Source organism: Apis florea, unplaced genomic scaffold (assembly GCF_048593485.1).
Source record: "Apis florea isolate Af1SG1 unplaced genomic scaffold, ASM4859348v1 contig_37_pilon, whole genome shotgun sequence".
Taxonomy (NCBI): Eukaryota; Metazoa; Arthropoda; class Insecta; order Hymenoptera; family Apidae; genus Apis; species Apis florea.
Genome location: NW_028256861.1, coordinates 1692182 through 1712998, shown reverse-complemented (window position 1 = coordinate 1712998; position 20817 = coordinate 1692182). Strand labels below are relative to the sequence as shown.

General features: G+C 25.2%; 2 protein-coding genes and 2 long non-coding RNA genes across 16 annotated transcripts in view; 1 reads left to right on the top strand and 3 right to left on the bottom strand.

The window, feature by feature from the left end:
* Nucleotides 1-744: 744 nt before the first annotated feature.
* bond (elongation of very long chain fatty acid james bond protein) lies at nucleotides 745-8890 on the top strand. Of its 9 annotated transcripts, none has more exons than XR_015294779.1 (9): nucleotides 836-1076; nucleotides 1791-1889; nucleotides 3101-3291; nucleotides 4733-4816; nucleotides 4882-4938; nucleotides 5714-5956; nucleotides 6024-6437; nucleotides 6500-6699; nucleotides 8447-8890. XR_015294779.1 is itself a non-coding variant. In XM_086916151.1 (7 exons), the coding sequence occupies exons 2-7, from the start codon at nucleotides 1817-1819 to the stop codon at nucleotides 6180-6182; spliced, it is 807 nt and encodes a 268-aa protein (XP_086772277.1). In that variant the 5' UTR covers nucleotides 745-912; nucleotides 1791-1816; the 3' UTR covers nucleotides 6183-7291. The 9 variants fall into 9 exon arrangements, 2 of the variants coding, with proteins under 2 accessions (XP_086772277.1, XP_086772276.1); XR_015294780.1 differs by lacking the exon at nucleotides 836-1076 and adding an exon at nucleotides 1196-1471; XR_015294777.1 differs by lacking the exon at nucleotides 836-1076 and adding an exon at nucleotides 1196-1471 and having other exon boundaries at nucleotides 8442-8890.
* Nucleotides 3064-5903, bottom strand: LOC147656271 (uncharacterized). Its single transcript, XR_015294784.1, has 3 exons — nucleotides 5650-5903; nucleotides 4715-4980; nucleotides 3064-3275 (listed from the first exon to the last, which is right to left on the bottom strand). It is a non-coding gene; the product is annotated as an uncharacterized LOC147656271 (long non-coding RNA).
* A 647-nt stretch (nucleotides 8891-9537) lies between the features above and the next one.
* Nucleotides 9538-20817, bottom strand: part of sit (stuck in traffic) — a 50636-nt gene continuing 39356 nt past the window's right edge. For all 5 annotated transcript variants that reach the window (XM_086916146.1, XM_012495363.3, XM_031920634.2 and 2 more), the window contains exons 2-6: nucleotides 12053-12160; nucleotides 11709-11980; nucleotides 11281-11464; nucleotides 11070-11185; nucleotides 9538-10707 (exon numbers count right to left, since the gene is read on the bottom strand). In XM_086916146.1, the coding sequence (XP_086772272.1) occupies nucleotides 10462-10707; nucleotides 11070-11185; nucleotides 11281-11464; nucleotides 11709-11980; nucleotides 12053-12149 (915 nt within the window). In that variant the 5' untranslated portion in view covers nucleotides 12150-12160 and the 3' untranslated portion in view covers nucleotides 9538-10461. The remainder of the gene's footprint in view (nucleotides 10708-11069; nucleotides 11186-11280; nucleotides 11465-11708; nucleotides 11981-12052; nucleotides 12161-20817) is intronic.
* Nucleotides 14229-15236, bottom strand: LOC147656270 (uncharacterized). Its single transcript, XR_015294782.1, has 2 exons — nucleotides 14990-15236; nucleotides 14229-14448 (listed from the first exon to the last, which is right to left on the bottom strand). It is a non-coding gene; the product is annotated as an uncharacterized LOC147656270 (long non-coding RNA).

Below are 20817 nucleotides of genomic sequence, written 5' to 3'. Positions count from 1 at the left end.
AAATATTTATCTTATTATGATTTTTTACAGAATGTTTTTCAATTTATTGCATATTCCAATATATCGTAATGCATCAATGAAAATTTTAATAAAATTTTATTAAAGATGCAAAAATAATTATTAAATAATATTATTATTACTAAATTATTTATTTATTTTTTCTGTTTTATTTATATTATAAAATAATATAAATAATATAAATATAATAAATTATTATATTTATTAGCATTAGATGAAATTTATATTATAGAATAATAATATTAAAAATATATTATAAATATAAATAAATCATTTTAGAACTATATATTTACGTCATAGGATTTTATATTTCTCATTTAATATCAATTAAATTGAAATTCCTGTAAATATTTTATCAACATTTTACTAAATATAAAATATTCAATATTAATTCAAAAATGTTTATTATTTCTATTGTTATTAATTGGATTATCTATATTAATATATATTAATATATTTTTATTTATATTAATACATATTAGTAAATTGAAATAATGAATTATAATTAAAATATTCTCAAAAAAATTATAATACATAATTTTTTTTAGCTAAACTGTAACATAATAATAACTGTAACATCCAAAATAGGTTAGAAAATATTATCTAAATATTATCCTAGAAAATTAGTAATATTTTTTATATAATTTATCAAAATATATGATTAACAGTATATTACAACTCTTATTAACATTTATATTACATTTTTTTTCTTTTTTCACGACCTAGTCTCATCCCTTCTCTTCCTTCCAACCTGTTCTTTCCATCGTGGCGGAAGTCTCGATTTTACAAGGAATTTAAAGTTCATGGTGGGGCATATGAAAGATTGAGTTTTGGTGCTACGGCAGATCATCAGTTTTTGATTTGCTGCTTCTCATACAACATCTCTTCTCTCGGGTGAACATTTTTCTTTTATAAAAATAAAACGTAATTTTGTATATTCGTATCGAAAAGAAAACCGGACTAAATAACTTAGCCGCGCTATTTCGAAACGAAAATAGAAAGATTTTGATTCATCCCATCGAAATTGCTTGATATAAGAATTACGAAGAATTACGAAGGTGAACATTGATTATTAAATATTTATATTTATGTGAAATGTGTGAAGTTCGATTCATTTAATTGATAAGTTTTTATTCCGTGGATTTATAAATATGACATTTTATGTGTGAAGGAAGTTGTTTAAGTTGATAATGTTTTTAATTCACTTAACCCATTAAGAGTCAATATGTTAACACAACATTTAATTCGTAATTTTTTTTCTTTTTTTTTATTGATACATATAAATATAGTATATTTTTTAATATTATAGTAATTAGAATGAAAGAATTCTAAATTTTAAAAATTTGATCAATACTCTTTCCATTTTCGTTTCTTTTCTTAAATAAAAATAACAATGTTCCAAAATTCTAAAAATTTAAATTATTTATTTAAACTAACATTAAAGTAGATTTTGGTAAATTATGTTTCTTATGTCTCTATTTTAGTGGACTTTTTGTTTAATGGTATTCTTTATAATAATAAACTTCAAAATAATACAAAGAAAATATTCTACTATGAGAAAATTACTGTTCAAAAATTATTTTGACAGCATTTCTATTTATTCCTATATATTTTATAGATATTTTAGGATATTTATATAAATAATAAATAATAAATAGTCATACATTTAAAAATTTCATTATTATACTTTCTGAACGTTAATGGGTTAAATTTTTAATTTTCTATAATTTCAAATTTCCCTTATTTCAAAAAATAAATCTTGCTCGTTTCAGTTTGAAAGAAGCAAAAATCAGCAAATATGTCGAATTTGATTCATCAGATGGTCAACAACTGCAATGAGATTTTGGATACTAATAATAAAAATAATAAAGGTAAAATAATAAAAATAATATACACTAGCTATCAGAAAAATAATATTAATTTATTAATTGTGTTTGACGAATATATTCTTCATGCACAAAAATGTATTATATTATACTATTTCAAATGAAATTTCAGTGAAAAGTAAAATAAATAATTTTAGAATATTTTATGACAATAAAAAATTAAAATATTTATTCAAAAAAGTATAATATTTGCTTATGAAAATATTTTAATTTTCATGTTATTGTATTTGTTTCAAATTATTTCAAATTTTCCCCAGCCCCATAGCTTATTTGTATATATAATAAAATTATTATGTTATTATATTTATGAAATATTTTAAGAGGATCGATTCTAATGGACAAAATGTAAAAGTTGATATATAAAAATATCAATTGATACTTATTTATTAAATTAAAAGCAATTTAAATTGATAAAGATTAGACGGGGATAATGAAACAATTCTATCTCTGTCATACCATTATCTATCCGTCTCGCTCCATCTAATGCAAAATTTACTGAATAATTTAATAATTAATTTGTATATCAATATTTGCATTTGTTTTAAATTTTAGAATAGATTTTTAGATTTTAAAATAAATTCACCATAAAAATGTATGTATGATTATATATTCATAAGATTAATACATTCTTATGAATATATTAATATATTATATAAATATTAAAAATTATATTATACTACATAATTATACATAACATATGTCATACATAATTATACATAAACATATGTTTATTGTTTGATTATTATTCATAATTTTTCAAGAATTAATTAGCCACGTATATATATATATATATATATATTGTTTTTTTTAAATAAATTTACAATCAACAATTCAAATAAGATAACAACTTCCTGTATTAATAGGAAAAATTTTCATTATATATATTTCATTAAATATTCATCTATGATTTTAGATATTCATTAAATATTAATTTTTTTTTATTAATGAGAAATTACTTAATAAATATTTAATTTTACTTATTTTAATTAATATAAATCATTTCTGAAAAACAACATATGTAAAAGTATTTCTCGAATAAAAAATAAATAAGGCATAAATAATAAATAATAAATATTTATGCGTAAATAAAAAAAATATAAAGCATAAACATCGATGCAAATACAAATAAAATCTGAATTAAAAAAGAAAAAATACAATATAAATTGTCAATTTAATCATGTAATCATTTTTTTCAGAAATCATAATAGATACATGGCCCATGATGTACTCCCCAGGTCCTATATTATGCATCGTAGGCTGCTATCTAGCATTCGTTTTGAAAGTTGGACCGAAAATGATGGAGAAGAGATCTCCTTTTCAATTGAATTTCTTGTTACTCGCTTACAACATGATCCAAGTGATGTTCAATATCTGGTTATCATTCAAAGTAATACTCATTAAAATAATAGATTTATTATAACGATTTATCATACAATGTATATTTTGCCTAGTTAGTATTCTTTTGTTAAATTTAATTCAAAAGCTAGATGAATTCCACTTTTTTGAATCGTAAAATCAAAATTTATTAAAATTCATACACACTTTCATTTACTACATAAAAATATGATATTTGAATATAATAAATTTATATGCAAAAATGTAAGAATTTGGATGCCATATTTTTATAACAAATTAATTCTTTTTCAAAAAGTTTTATACAATTTAAAAATATTTCTAAAAATTTCTAATATAAAATTAATTAGAAATAAATCTTCATTACAAAATTAATTAAAAATAGATCTTCATTTATCATTAATGGATTATTCATTATTATTACTTGATAATATCTGGGACTAATTTTCAATTTTCAAGAAAAGATCTCTATATTTTTTAAATAATATAATATAATATAAAATCAAATAAAGATTTTCTGCATTAACATACATTTTCCTTAGAATTTATATTTCATACTAATTTCATAAAATCCGAGAAAAACTTTAAAATTGAAAATTTAAATTTGAAAATATTAAAATCTTTATCTGTGATATTTTTTATCAATAATATATCTATGAAAATTGATTGATAATATATGAAGCAAATCATAAAAAAGCTTTTAATAGAATATAAAAAAATTCAAAATAAATAATGATAAAGAATATATTTTGAACAATTTTTTATTTTTTTATTTTATTTTTTTTTTCTTGCATTAGAAGCATTATTAAACACACAATTATTAAAAGAAATATTATTTTCATGCAAAAATCGATCGACAATACCTAACTAATTAATTTTTAAAATAATCTCAAACAACTTTTTTCTTTTGCAAAAATTTTCATTTTAGCTTTATTAATGAGATATTAAAAATAAAAAATATCAATTGGTAAAATATCGCTAAGGTTGAACAAACAAATCGAGATATATATTTAAACAAGATTAGATTTATGTAATGATTAAATTAATGTAATGTAAAAGTATTTTACATGCTAAATAATGAATAAAATTATATTTTATTTATGAATTAGCTTTATTAAATAAAATAATTAGCTAAAAAATAATTAGAAAAAAAAAATTATTTGAAATTATCTCAGAAATCATCAGTTAAGGCTTGTCGATTGATTTTATATAATTAATGAAATAAATCATATATTCAAAAAATATATTATTATTCATAATATATTATATATTCAATAAATAAAAAATAAATAATGAATTTCTAGCCTGCAGTTAATTAATTGTAGATTTTCAGATGCATTTTCATATTGTAATAAATTTGTTTATAAAAATAATTAATTTTTTCAGATGACCATATTTTTATGATATATATTATAGTTTAAGAATATTACTATAATTTCATTTACTTAGATAATTACTTATCTGTCTTTAAACAGGCATTAGAACCCAGTGTGGTATCAATCTTATTATTACCTAAATGCCAAAATCCAGCATCTCTGAACTTAAATACCAAAAACACGGTAAGTTTATAAAAAAATACGAAACAATCAAAGGAATTTCATGAAATACATTTTATGCAAAATAGATATCGTCAGCGGCCTGGTGGTATTTCATCGCAAAAATAATGGATCTTCTCGATACGGTAAGTTCAACATACACAGAATTAACTAGATATGAAATATTGCTGAAAAAATTATTTTTGCTTTTAATTTCAAATGGAAAAATATATATATATTATTGTAAATTAATCAAACAATAATTATTCCTTCTTGTATAATATTTTAGATAATAAGAAATTTTACAAATGAATTTTCTGAGGGTATTAATAAATAACTTTGTTTTTTTTTTAATTGAAGTTTTATATTATTTATATTTTATATTATCTCAATAATGTTTCATTATTGAGATAACTGTTGAAATCCAATTTTTTATTATCGAAGCATCTTTTTATTTTATACGCTTAATTAATAAAATTATATCAAAGAATATTCAATATAAGATAATACAGAAAAAAAAAAATTAAAAGAATACATATTATTGAAAACATCATAAATGCAATAGAAATCATTTTCTTCGTTTTATTCTTATTTCAAAAAACTATTAATTCATTTTAATTATTTAGATAACAAATGATTAATATACTATTTCGTTTAAAAAATTAAGCTATCCTCTCTTTTAAACTTAAAAAATTTATTCTTAAAATGTTAATCTCAACATATGAAAATTCATTTGATCATTAACACATAAAAAATTCAAATTAATATCTTCCTATAAAAAATAACCTATAATATTTTATATGAAACATCTTAATGAATATAATATATCATATTATGACAAATTGAATCGTACTCACAAAACTGATATTATTTTTTCACCAACTGATAATATAGTATAATTTCTGTTTCTGTTTGTTGAAGGTATTCTTTATACTTCGAAAAAAACAAAATCAAGTGACATTCCTACATGTTTACCACCACACGATAACCTCAATATGCTCGTGGTTGTACGTCAAATTCCTGCCAGGTCAACAAGGTGCTGTGATCATTTTTTTGAATTCTTTGGTACACGTCATCATGTATACATATTATTTGATCTCCGCTTTGGGTCCTAAATACAAAAAATATCTTTGGTGGAAGAAATACATGACATGGATTCAGCTGGTAAAATTTTTGAATATTTTGTTTTTTAAAATTAATGCTCATATTAAGAATCTATTTTTCACGCTAGGTGCAATTTTTCATATTACTTGCTTACGAATTGACAATTCTTGTTTTGGGCTGCAAAGTGCCGAAAGCTTTGTCATGTTTTGTTTTAACCAACTTAGTGATCTTCATCTATTTGTTCAGTGACTTTTATCGAAAAGCTTATGCAAAGCAAAAAGTTTAATTTTTTTGAAGAATTATTGATTCGACGTCTTTGTCGATAAAATAGTAATCGAATATGCAATAGATCATTTAATGATAAAAAAGAAAAAAAGTGTTTACGAAATAATGAGAAAAAAAAAAGAAAAAAATAGAAAAAAGGAAAATGGAATTTATTACAGTAAAAAAAAAAAAATGGAACGAAGTTTGTAATAAGAATATAAATACTAAACATTGAAGAAGCAGCTGCAGTGATGATTCGAGTTTCGACTGTGTTCTAGTGAGACGATTTCCAGGTATCGAAATTGTACTCTCGATATAACGGGTTCCTCCTAAATTTAGGTCAGTGGCATCCGTTGTTTGAAGAGAGAATGCCATAAAAGGAGGTTTGTCAAGTGGCCGAAGGAAGGAATATCTACAATGAAGTTTAAATCAAACTCAAATCGCTTCTTGTCGAACAAGATGGATTAAAATTGAGAAAAAAAGTTGTATAGAAAAAAACTGTCATCTAAATCGTTATCATACACATATATCGGAGAATGGTAATTGCTTTTTTTCTTTTAGTATGTTTTATACATATTTCCAACAAATTCTCGTTGAAAGATGATTTTTTAATTATTTTTACATCTTGATAATAATTAGAAATAAATTAAAAAGTAAATTAGAAAATTTCATGTTTTTATTGAATTTATTTCGTAAAATTTTTGTTTATTTTTGCATTGGAATTGAATTTGTATTATTGAAAAAAGTTTTCATATTATTTCCAATATCATAACCTATTTTATCAAGAATATCTATCTAATAAATTAAAATAAATTTAAATATTTTTTTCTTTTTTTGGAAAAAATGTGTATTTATTAATTAATATTTATTACATTATTTTTAGATATAATGTTATCTAAAAATATATTAAATTATAAAATGTGATATATAATGAATATATTAATGAAAAATTATTTTGTTGATTCGGTCAAAAATTGTAATAATAATTTTTGATTTTTAAATGAACAAACGAATTCTAAGCAAATATCCGTTATCTCTGATATATAGAATAAACAGAAATGTTAATGTTAGATCATTAATTTATAGCTCGCAATTAAAACATGTAAATACACGAAATATTATTTACTCAAATATTTCGATACAGTGACAAAGAAGGGGCTCTGATTTCGATTTTAAAACAAATTTAAAATAATATTCCTTCTAAATAAGATAATTTATTTAGCAATCATTTTCAAATATGTATTATGATACTTCAAATTCAATATATATTTTATTTTTTAAGTAAAAAAAAAAAAAATCATACGAATTTTATAGTTTAATTTATTTTGTTGTAAAAATTTCATATATTGAAAAAATTGTTTATCTATTATGTACATGCTGACATTTTCAAAATGCTAAATACAAAATTTTAATTAAAAAAAATAACCTCTTCAATTTAGAAAATAATTTTTTCCTTTTATGGAAATAAATATTTAAAATTTATTTAAATGTAAATTATTTATTACAATTACAATATCATAAATTTTTATTTTATTATTAAATTTTATCAAAAATTACAAAGGAAATGTATGTATGTAATAAATCATGAATATTTTTACAATTATAAAAATTGTAAATTATATTTAAATAATATAATTTGTATAGATTATATTATTACATATAAAACGCTTTAAAAATAATGAATCATCAATGTTAGAAATTAGAGCCCTCTCATTGTGGCATGTTTTTTTTTTACCTTTTTTCTTTTTCCAATCCTTGAAAAATGATAATGCTAATGGCATTAATAGTAAATAAATACAGAATCTTAATAATCTTGCAAAAAAGATTTGATAAAATTTATCAATGAGTAGTTTATCTTTTCTAAGTATTTCTTTCTTGAAACATAATTTTTTACAGTTAAATAGTAAATATTGTAGAATTACTTTTGTAAAGATTCATTAGAAATTGCATGACAATGAACAACCTATTTCTATGTGTCACATTTGATTTATTTTCTATTCAATTAGAAAACTTATAATAAATTCAATTTTCCATATTTAAAGAAATCTATTCAAATTATACAATTTTATGAAATGTTTAGTCAATTTCAAATGAGTTAATATAATAAATTTATTTTTTTTTAATTTATTAAACTTTAATTTTATTCATGATATATAACAAGATAGATTGAGATAAAATTAAAACATAAAGATATTTTTTTAAAAATAATAAAAATACTTTTAATTATTGTTACATTAACAGATATTTCATAAGGATATTCTATTTTCTTTGTTTTTTCTAGTTTAGAATTTTGCAGCAAAGGCTGAAGACATCCAATGATGATAACAATCAGGGATTAAGAAAAATAAGAGACAATTTAACGCAAAATCGAAAAATACGACAATTAATCGAAAATTATTGTATTTGATACAGAATTAAATTTTGAATTAAATCTTGGAAAGTGATATACCATAAATATGAACAAAAGATTAATAACTATTGATATATAATATTCGTTAAGTATATAATAACTTAAAAATGAATCTATTTCTTTTTGTTACAAGATCATCAATCGTAAGGTAATTTCAAATCTATTTCTCTTCAAGAATTGTTTTATACAAGTTAAAGAAAGTTGGCCATAATTTGGTAACTTAACTTCCTCGATTGTGAGATTATATTACTGCAATAGATGATTAATCAGAAATAATTGATATGTATTTTTAATTCTCGAATATACACTTGAAACAAGAATATTTGATTGTCTTTGTGCTATACTATGTATTATTAAATGCTTTACATAAGATATTTTATAAGATAAATATGTTATGATAGTGAAAGATTAAATAGTAAAGTTAGTAGTATTATATTATATTTAAATATTATATGTATATTAATATAAGAGTGAAAAATCATTATTTATATAATTTACAAAATTTTTAATAATTGAAAGTATGCCAATGATTTTCAATCAGTATATTTAAGATTTTTGTATATAAGTTAAAAGAAAATAATTTTGAATATTTTTTTTTTAGAAAACATCATAAATAAATAAGTCTTTTTATTTGTGATTATACAAAATTCCTTTTATATGTTATTAAATATTATTTAATTATTTATTTGCAATACAGATAGAAAAAAATATATTTTTTTTCCCTCTTTTATAAATCAATCAGAAATTTATACTTTTTTTTATCAGAAATAATATATATTGTATAGAATAGAAATGTTTATGTATACCATGAGATAAAAATGATTGAAAAGCAATAGAAAGAATAGAAACAATAGAAATCCAGATATTATGAATATGAACAATTTTTGATTTTGCTACAATTTATTATCTAAGTAAATACAAGGATTAAAAGTGATAACGCAGCTAATGAAAATTAATTGAAACAAACGAGATTTTCAAATCGTTTATATTTTTAAATTCCAATTTACTATATACATTTGTGATTTAACATCTATAATGAATTTTCATTTAGTAATCATTAAACACTATTTTCTATATTAATCTATAAAACATTCGAATAAAATTTTCATGCACATTTATGATTTTTAATAATTATTATAATTATTTTTTTGAATTGGCAGCAAAGAAACATCGATTTTGTAAAAACAAAAGAAAATATAACAGAATACTCATATAAGAGAATATTCATATAACATGAATTTCGGAAATTATATTCTTATATTTAATTGTAATAATTACTTAATTTATATAATTAATTTCAAAAGAGTACATTATATTTAATATATTACAATATTAATAATATTACTATTACATATAATACAAAATTTTATACTTAAATTCAAATAAAAGTAAAATATTTCATAGAATATAGAATACCAAATATATATATATAAAGAATAGCATATGAATTATTTAAAATTGTTCATCTTAAAATTAAAAATTCTACATATATAACATTTCTATCATCTCATATAATTGATGTGTGAGTTCAAAAACTTGTTCGATGATAGTCTGCAAATAATCAAAGAGAAACGATCTTTCAAATAGTTCTCCATAAGCACTAAAATAAATAGAAAATGAAACAAATTCATTCCTTTGATCTCTCTTATAGAAGCAAGAAATATTTTCAAGTAACCTCAAAGTTAACAATATATACAATCCATTGACATCATAATACATCAGAAACATAGTAGAAGCATAATTCATTATCAATGAACATCAACAATTTCAAACATCTTAAATGTTTGATTATTTTGACTGAATTTTAATTAATTCGATTAATTTTTGTAAATGGCGATATTTCGGTCGATTTTTTATATTCATATTTGTTTCTTCTTTCAGGAGTTCCAGCCTAATCAACTTTCCTTCTTTCGTATTGCATGCTTCCGCTTGTCACTGTCTTTTCTATCTTGGTCTCCTTGTCTTGCATAAGCTTCGAATCTTTCTCATTGGGTTTGTACGCGTTATTGTAGAAATCGGCGAACAGGAAGTAGAAGAATACCGCATTAGGTAGAATCAAGATGAGCGACCATTTTGGATAATCGCAGTCGTAAAACAGCAATTGACAACTGTGCAGAAATGCTAGGCAGAATTGGCCCTATTTGACATAAAAAGAAAAAATTTTAATCTGGTTGTTATACAATGATTCTTGTTAATATCCAGACATGATCTAAGATTACTTTTTTTTATATATATAAAATGTTAATACTATATATTTTTGTATATAATAATTGTCAAAACAAACACAGAAATTGGTATACAAAAATATATAAGCGGTTTAATTATTAGTAATGTGAGTTTGCAAATAAAGTAAGATAGAGATGGTTCTATTCTAGATATCCATTATGCGTGTAACATTTACAAATGTGCACAAAAATAATTAAAAAATTCAGATATGATGTAAGATTTGATTGATATTGACAATTAGCATTAGAGAATAAATATAATAATAAATTTCACCATTTGAAGAGTTGTAATATATTTCTTCCACCATAGGTATTTTTGGTATTGAGGTAATAAGGCAGCCAATAAATAATACGTGTACATAACTATGTGCACGAAACTGTTAATGACACCTAAAAAAAAAAAAAAAAAACGGATGTTATTGAATCGAAGACAAGATTCTAACCAGATAATACCAGAGAACACAAACACAATAACTCGTGCATACCTATAAACGTGCCATGTCCACCCGGATAATACTTAGTGGCACCCCACGAAACCATCGGCATAACAGTGTGATGATATAAATGGAGAAACGTAATTTGATTTTCTTTTTTCCTTAGAACGAAGAATACTGTGTCTAAAAGTTCCGAAAGCTTTGCTAGAAAATAAATATACACGCCTCTAGCGACCTATAATAAATTATGAAATCATTAAAAAAAATTATATAAAATTAAATAAATTGATTGTACGAAATTAATTTTTGGTCTATCAACGAAATCATCTTAATCTCTACTTCTATTAATATCATTGAATATAGTTACTTCACACGAGAAAAATGCGTGACAAGCCAAGCAAATGTATAAGATGAAGATAGATAAAAAAAAAAAAAAAAATGTAGAACGAATAGAAAAAATAGAAAGGAAATGACGATACCCTGAGTGCTTCCGGTGAGTTCGAATAATCGACGGATTGACATTTCCAACTGTATTTTCGCAGCCAAGCTGCGTCCAGACCTTCGTAGAACAGCCAGAAGCTGAGAAGGACTTGTAAGAAATTGTAACAGACTAGAATATTCTTTAATTGATATGGTTTCCTGTGCTGCATGTGCTTCGGGCCCCACGACAGGATAAAGTACAAATAACCGATTAGGATGCTAGTGCCAGGTACGGGTGACGGTATGAGGAACCAGTCTCTTGTTCGAGGATCTGAAATCAAAAAAAAATCAAGGAATTAGAACACTTGTATAAAATTTCGAAGGAAAAAAAATTATCTCTTACCGGATAAATCGTAGAACACATGATGATAAAACCGGACCATTGAATTGTTATAGATATTCGACATCCTGTCGATGTGAGGTGTGCTGCTGACATTCATTGAAAGTTCGACTGAAACAAGTAAAGATATGATATGATATAATTTGTTTTAAATTTAATTTATTTCCTCTTCAATTTTTATATTAACTATCGATCTATAATCAATATATTATATATTGATCGACGAGAAATTATTGGAATTATCTTTGAAAATAATTAAATGTGTATAAATGATATTTCTGGCTGAATAAAAGTCGATATTGACTTGATCGTCAAAATGGATCTGACGAGGGCAAAGAATTTGAAATTATTTTGATTATTAATTTGCTATAGTTTAAGTGTTAACATATATAACCTATATATATATAATATCACTTTCAAATTGAATTTTTTTTCCATTGATTAGTTTATCTAGTTTTTTGTATTTTTGTATCTAGTAATTCAACATTTCTTATTTGAAATCTATACATAGCGGCACAAAAGTATATATTATTTCTTACAAAGTATTATTATTTTTATAGATTCAATTAGCATGAAAGTATTATTTAATGTACATGGATTTAATTAATTATATAATGTAAATGTTATAATAAGTACAACAACATGCAAATACTTGTTGTGACCATAATATATATATATATATTTATACATATATATAAAATTAACGAAAACTAGTCTCGATTTCATGCACGATTTGATGCATAGTGGAAAAATGAAGGAGAAAACAGAACGCTCGATTTCGCAGTCCTTAATGATAATGTTTAGCCAGTTTGCACAATAGAAATATAACACTATATGGTAAAAAATTGGTGTCATTTTTTTATTCGTTCGTCAAATTCGTTTTTTCCTTTTTTTTTTTTTTTCATTCTAGATTGGCGCCATACTAAATTTCAGTCTACAGTTGATGTAGACATATATTGTATACAATTTTGACGATTTATGAAATAACAATTTATTAATATCAAGATATTTTAATCTTGCAAATCTGACTTATTATTCGAAAAAGAAAAATTCCATTTTATACTATACAACTATATATTTCAAGTTTCCAAACCTTTATATTTACGACAATTTTGCAATACAAAAAATGAGCACTCCATTAAAACGACTTCCATATATATAAGTAAATCATTGCAAAGTTTATATCAATCTACACAGGCAATTTTCTTTTTATCGTAATGGCTTTCAAACGAATTGGTGAAGAAATAAAAAGAAAAAAAAAAGGAGGTCATTGGCTATCCACGTACAAATTAAAAGAGTATGAAATACTCTTTCTACTCTTTCTTCAACTATTTATTCCAATTGCCCTATTACTGCCTATAATATCCATTGGGCAAACCTGTCAAATATTACAATTGCTCGTAAAACTTACGAGCAAACTTTTCTTCACTAAACCAAGTGAAATAGATCGCTCTCCATCAATTGGCGATAATAATAGTTCAGGCAAGGACACTGATCTACACCCGTTCGCGAAACTTAAACGGTTTGCCCCCAATCGCATTTTTACCGTGTTCGATTTAACCACCGAAAGGTGAATGGCAACACCTTTGCGTACCAATTTTTATATTCGTCTACGGAATCAACGATCGTGAATGAAATCTTTTATGGTGTGGAAAGAACAGAATAATGATAAAATAAATAACAATTTGTGAGGCTGGGGAAAATTTTTATTTTTTTCTTCGAGAAAAATGTATCCAACGTTAAAATTTTTGTAACTGGACTTTCTCATGCGTGCATAAAATATACATAACAATTAAGGAGGAAATGTTTTAATGAAGTTTATAAGCGCAAGAACTTATCAGACCGTGAGAATTTTACATCACGTTCGGGGAAAGTGAGTTAATTAATTAATCACTACCGCTTGAGCAGTTTGATTGATATTAAAATATTTTCGTCTTCCACGAAGAAAAGATCGCGTTACAAAGACGTTGTACCGCGCGCCATCTATCTTCATCTAACGCAAGCTTGATCTTTGCATGCATCAGTTATTCTTATTCCTTATTTTAACCTCTCTGAAACTTTTTTAAGATTCTTCAAAAGTGTGTTCACATGAATGTGTGAATTAATTACACGCTTAATGAGCTAGAATGATTCTTTACGCATCCTTTTCTGTATCTTTATATTAACACAAAATTTCTCGTTTTATTTGTTCGTATAAATTTGTGTATTTCTCGGAAGTAAAATATATCGGTGTGATACAATAGAACCAAAATCTAAATTCCTCTTCAAAAGAATCGAGTCAACGACCGATGTAAACTTAGCATTGCTCGGTTGCTTCCCATAATGAAAGGTAGTTGTATTTCGCCTCTCTCGATCGCTCTTATCGTGTCAATTTTTTTTTTCATTTTTCTTTCTCTCTTCTGCCAGGTGAAAATTTCATGCTGTTATATTCCGTTATCTCAAAAATTCGCAATGTAACGTTAATATAATCATAAAAACAGCAACGATCTGATAAGTCAAAAAAGAGTTAATTTTAATTTAAATTTCTTATAGAGACATCCTTATTTCTGGATCAACCAGAATTGATAAGAGAATAAGATATCTTCGATTGAAATATCAATATTTAAGAGACGTGCGAAGAATCGACGAGCTAAGGGGACAAAAAAAAAATTCTTCAAAGTTTTGAAAATCGTTTTTGCTAATCGAATACATATTTAAATCATTATCAGAAAAGATGTGGGAAAAAAAATTCTTTAAACTTCCTAAATCACTTCACTTAATAAATAACCTTTTACATATCCGTACAAGAAATATCATCATTAATAATCTCATGATATTTTACATGCATACAGGATAATTTGAATGTACAAACATTGGCTGGCGCAAAGCCAGGCTTTCAAAATTCAATGAGTTATTGTATTAAATATAAAAGTGTCATTTAAATAAGGAATTTCTCCTCACTTTTGATCCTTATATAAATAAAAAGCATCGCACTTTGCCATTTTACGCAACTTGGCAGGTTTCACCTGCCCCCTCTGTTTGAAATTGCTCCTAGAAATTGCCAATAGCGCACTTTGTACCAAATTTATCTTCTCTATTGGAAAAGTATTTGGCGAGAAGTAAAATAAATAAAACGTTCAATTTTGTCACTCGTCCCTCTTTTAAATAAAGTGAATGAACATTTCGAATCGAACAAATCAATAAATCCTCGTTTCAATTGTTCGCTCGATGCTCGTTACTTTAACCTCAAAAACCGCGTTTTCCTGTGTAAAAATGATGTGAATATTTCGCATCGAGAAACGTTGACTCGAAGCAGATTGAATATTATTTTCAAAAAGAATATATGTCCAATTATTTAAAATGATATTTATATTTGCATCATAATATTATAATCTGAAAATAGTAAAAATAAATATAAATATAAAATAAGTATAAAATTTGTTACTTTAAAAGGTTTATCTAACGAAAACTTGAATTGCTTAATAAATAAGCCTAATAAACCAAGACAGCTTTTGTTGCTTCAATCGACTTCTTTAAAAACGTTTAACGCGATATGATTATAGAAAATTAGAATTAATATTAGAGTTAATATTTGATTTTTTGTAATAATTAAATTTAAAAAAAAAGGCACATCAGATAAACTTTATAGTTTCTTTTAGACCATCCTGCGTATTGTGTTATCATTCGAACGCTTAGAAAGTGGTCAATTTCTATATTTCAATATTCGCTTTCCCGATCGTTTAATACGAGTATTGCAACGAATCAAGTAAATATCTATTAACAATAATTCTATAGCCGATGCACGCGATGTTAATACGCGAGTTTTCCAGAAAGAGACGTGTTTCATTTTCGACATTTGACGCTTGGCACAGAAACGTGACGAAAGACGCGGCACACATTTCGATCTGTTGTCACGATTATGCTATATTAGAACGCTATATTAGAAGAAAATCGAACAATTGAATTTGTTGAACGTTTATTCGTCGCACTTTTATTTTCACATGATGAAATTGCATAAATAAAAACATTCGTTATTTTGTTGTGAACTGTTAACGATCGTATTATCAACACTGTTTCGATTAATGCGTGAAATAATTTCTCAAATGAAAAATTTTTATTGTTACAATTTTAATTGAAATGAGGGCGGAAAAGAGATTACGAATATTTTGAAGATTGTTAGAAAAAAAGACACGAGTTTTAGACATAATTTTCCTGAATACTATTTTTCTTAACCTAACCTCAAATTCGTTGCTTGTCTTCGGATACTTTTTTGAACGTGATGAAGTGAAAATTCTAAGATTTCTTTTATTTCTTAATTTTCACAATTTCCACTTCGATTTTTTCTCCATACATTTTTCACAATTAATCCTCGTTTCCTTCCAAATGGACGATAGACAAAAACCTTCGATTCGGCGCGTTTTTAACTCCTCGCCGTGCATCTCTCTCGTTCTGACGTTCGAATCGTTCGAGTTACGGTTCGAAAATTTGCGGTCGCCAAAAGAACGCGAGATGGAAATGGGAAATCGGCGCGCGGTTTTACCTTTCCTTCTAGATTTTTCTTACTCACGATTACGCGTTCAACTTCGAAAATAAAATCTTTGCGAAATTTTTTCTTTCGAATACGCGAATGTTTCACCGATGCATGCAGCAGTTTGTCTTTTTTCTTTTTTTTTTTCTCTCAAGTGAGATCTAAATTCTTCGACTTCGAGGTGACTATTTCACGACGATTCATCTTCGTCTTCGCAACTTCCTTTCACGCATGCTATTCGATTCGAACACGTATCGAAAGTGAATGTGGAGGAAAAATGAGTTGATCGGATACGTGATTTAAACGAGCTTTATTTTGTCACAGTGCCGTTCTTAGTTGGAGATATTTGGAAGATCGAAGGCAGGGATGATTCTTTGTCGCGTTAAGTCATAATTATTGGATTCTTGGGGGTGAGTAATCATTTTTTGGAAATAAAAAAAAAAAAAAAGGAATTTCTTTCCTTTACATGTTGTATATAAAAATTCTTAATCGAATTAAGAGTAATCTAGGGATAGATGAGAGAATAGATGTAAGAAAATTGTTATGAAATATTTGCAAATAGCAAATATAGAAACTGAATACAGGATGCGTGTAGGAGTTTTGACGGGTTTCATTACGAATGGATGAATTGAACAACTATGTTGTATACATATTTGCAAAATGAGAAAAAAGAAAAAGTAAATATATGCTTTTTTACAGATATATAGAATGTATATGCAATCATCAAATGGCTCATAAATTATTTATTATATGGAGAAACGATGTAGAATATAATTTGGTGTTGACACATAAATTTCGTTCTTTGGAATTATATATTTTTTATAATTAATAATAATAATAATAACTGTAATTGTTGCAAATTCCCTATAAAATTTTTTTATACAGTGTCTGTTTTTTAAAAATCAATAAATTTATACATTAATCCGATAAAAATCGATATATTAACACTTTAAAAAAACTTAAAATTAAGATTTTCCAAAGATTTTCCTCCTACACTTTTTCTACACTTGTCTGTCTCGAAAGATTTATACCCTCGAGATATATCAACGTTAACAGGCGTCCATTCTTTTATTCAAAGGATATGATTCGAATCGAACAATGCATAACAATCGTGATCTTCATTTGACCCTTTATCCGTCCATCACAACGAAACAAACGAGATTTCTCGTTTATGAACTTTTTCCCCTGTCTTGTCTAACTTAAAAATTAAACCTGTTCAATCATACATTAATATATATTTCAAATTATTCGTTCGACTCTTAATAATTCTTTTATTCTTATATTCTCGAAACGAAAGGAATATGCATATGTATTTTTTTCAATTAACAATAATATAACAAATGATAATCAATTAGTCAAGATTGATCAATAATTCATCGTAATTCAGCAAACATATAACCTATCAGTTAGGAAAGAAAATAATTATTCTTACCTCCGTTTGACAAGAGAGAAATTATTAATATCTACTATCAATGCAACATTTTTTTCATAAGATACATAAAAGAATTTAATATTTCTCAGAAATCTACGTTTACAATACCAATACAAATGTTCCTTATTAATCCCCGAAAAAATTCAATCGAAAGATTAAACTTTCCAACCCCTCTTCTCACAGGTTGAGAACCACTGTTTCGGTCGATCAGTGCGACGTATTATTCCTCAAATGATACATACATCCGCTACGCTTTCTTCACGTCAGCTATTTTTTTTTTTTTTTTTTTCTCCTATTCACGAGCAAAAGATGATATCACGCGAGGGCACGCGGCGAACATTCTATTGCCATTGGCAATGAGGTAAGGACAAGGCAAGATGGCGGCTGCTTTGCGCGCGAATTTTGATTTCTTACGGAAGCGTGATCCACGTTTAACACGTGGAAATATCGGATACAGAGAAAGTAGGAAGTGAATAGAATATATATTGATTCGAAACTCGGTATCCGGAATGATTGGAGAATGATTAATTTATTATGAAGAATTTCGTTTTACGTAACTTTTACTCAACCTCCTTGAAGTTGAGGCTGGTGAAGGAAGTACGAGAGTTTGATTATGTAAGGAGGAAATAATTGTATAAACGTGTGTATTTCGGAATTAGAATCGATAACGATCTTTTATAACGTCGAAATATTCTTCTTCGAAACTTGCTAAATTTTAAACATAGATTTATTAATATTAATCATTAAATTTAATTAATTTATTTTTTTTTTTCATTGATTAATTTTTGGTCTTCAATAATTCGTTTTCTTTTCTCTACTTTTCAAATTTATTTTGTCAACATAAAATTTTGATTAAATGAAAAATTATTCTCTAAAAATATATAGATAGGTATATAAAATTTTCAATGATCAATTAATTAATTGTCTGAGAAATTAAGAATTAAAATTTTCGAAATAAATGAAACGAAAATATGGATATTAGGTATCCATACAAATTTCATGAATGAAAATAAATTAAATAAGGTCTCTAAGGCCAGTCATTGCGTCTGTTCCTGCTTTTGCCTGTTTTTCTCGAAACTGATCATTAAATAATACAGTGAAGTGAAATTTCTCGTTCAATTTATGTTTTTCAATTATCAATTAATTTACTTAAAAATTAGCTTAATCAATGTGGAAACGATGGAATCTATGCAAAGATTTCTAATCTAAAATAAAAAAGGAATGGAAAAAAAAAAAAAAAATAATAGAAGAAAATTTGTTATAAAATAGCTAAAAAATTCTGATTTTAATGAAAATTTATGCATATTCAGAGCGTGATAGATTATTTATCATCTTTTCTTATTTATCTTGTACCATTAAAAATTATATTGTAAATCGCATTGAAATTTTCAGCATCGATCTCGTCCACGAAATTTTATTAAAAATAAAAAAAATTAATCGTTCCATTAAAGAGACAAATAAATAAGAATATTTGAATAATTTTGTGAGTCATATTCTATGTAGATTCCACCTCGTAAAACGTTTTAAGGAGGAATGCTTATGCCAACAATTCGCATAATTTCCAAACGTAATTTTCCATTGTCAGCCATGTAATAGGTTGCATACATTGGAAAGTGTGAAATGTGAAACCATAACGCAAAGCTGTTAAGTGTTTTCCATCTTGCTCATATTTCCATTTCAAGAGAGACACAGATGCTTTTTAAAGCTTATAAAGTCAGCAATGTGCAAAATTTAATAGTCGAAGCTATTTGTTCAAAACATAATAATAGTGGCAAACTTTATTCTGGAAACGTTTTAACCAGTTACTTTTTCAACGAGTTAACATAACCTAAACACTGGTTAATACGTTACGATTAATAATGCGTACACAAATCGCTCGATTTATAAATCTTTTCCAATATTCTTCTCGAATATATAATGCAAAATTGAAAAGCTCCAACCGACATTTTTGCACAATTCAAGTTCTTTATATTTGTTTCCATATCTAGAATTTCAACGTGTACTTGTATACTACTTGTATCCTCGTTCTGGCGAGGCAACAATCTGACACAACGTGCAAAATTGCAATTTCTTTTTTTTTTTTTTTAGTTCCATACATTTCCACGAATATATTAACACATTTCCGTTTTTTTTTTTTTAACAATGATTTTGTTCCAATATATCGTAAAAATAAATAATTTGCCAATTAAGAAAGGAAACTGCTAAACAAGGATTGACTCTTACATAACCTAGAAAAGAGTTCCCTCTTTTCTTAATAAATTCATCAGACGATAAGTAGCATTACTAATAACGTTTATTTGTCATAAATATCGACGAAATTGTGTTGTGTTTCATTCTTCCTTTCACTAATTGAAGAGACAATATATTTCAGGCTCGTTTAATTAATTATTCAAAAAAATTCTACATGACGTTTTATGTAGAAAAAAACTCCCGATTTACGGGCTTCGATTTCGTTACTTTTTTCAAAAATTCTGTCCACGAAAAAAAAAATTCGTTGAAATTAAAATGAGAAATAAAAAAATCTGTAATAAAATAACTGCTTAAAAGAGGACGATGATCAAAAAAAAAAAAAAAAAATGGCTTCCTCTTTCAGATCGTTTGCGATACTCGTAATATTCATATTCTCGAGAATTTAAGAATCACGAGAAAAATGAATAAGAAAGGAACAAAACGAGATACTTAAATATCATCACCACCAGTTAGATTTTACGCTGAAAAGGTCAAGATCTGAACTTTCTAAACTCTTTAGGTTTAAATAAAAGCAAACTATCACGAATTTAAGCGTGCAGATTTGAAAGTTGCACGCGGTTATCGAAGTTGAAATTGCGA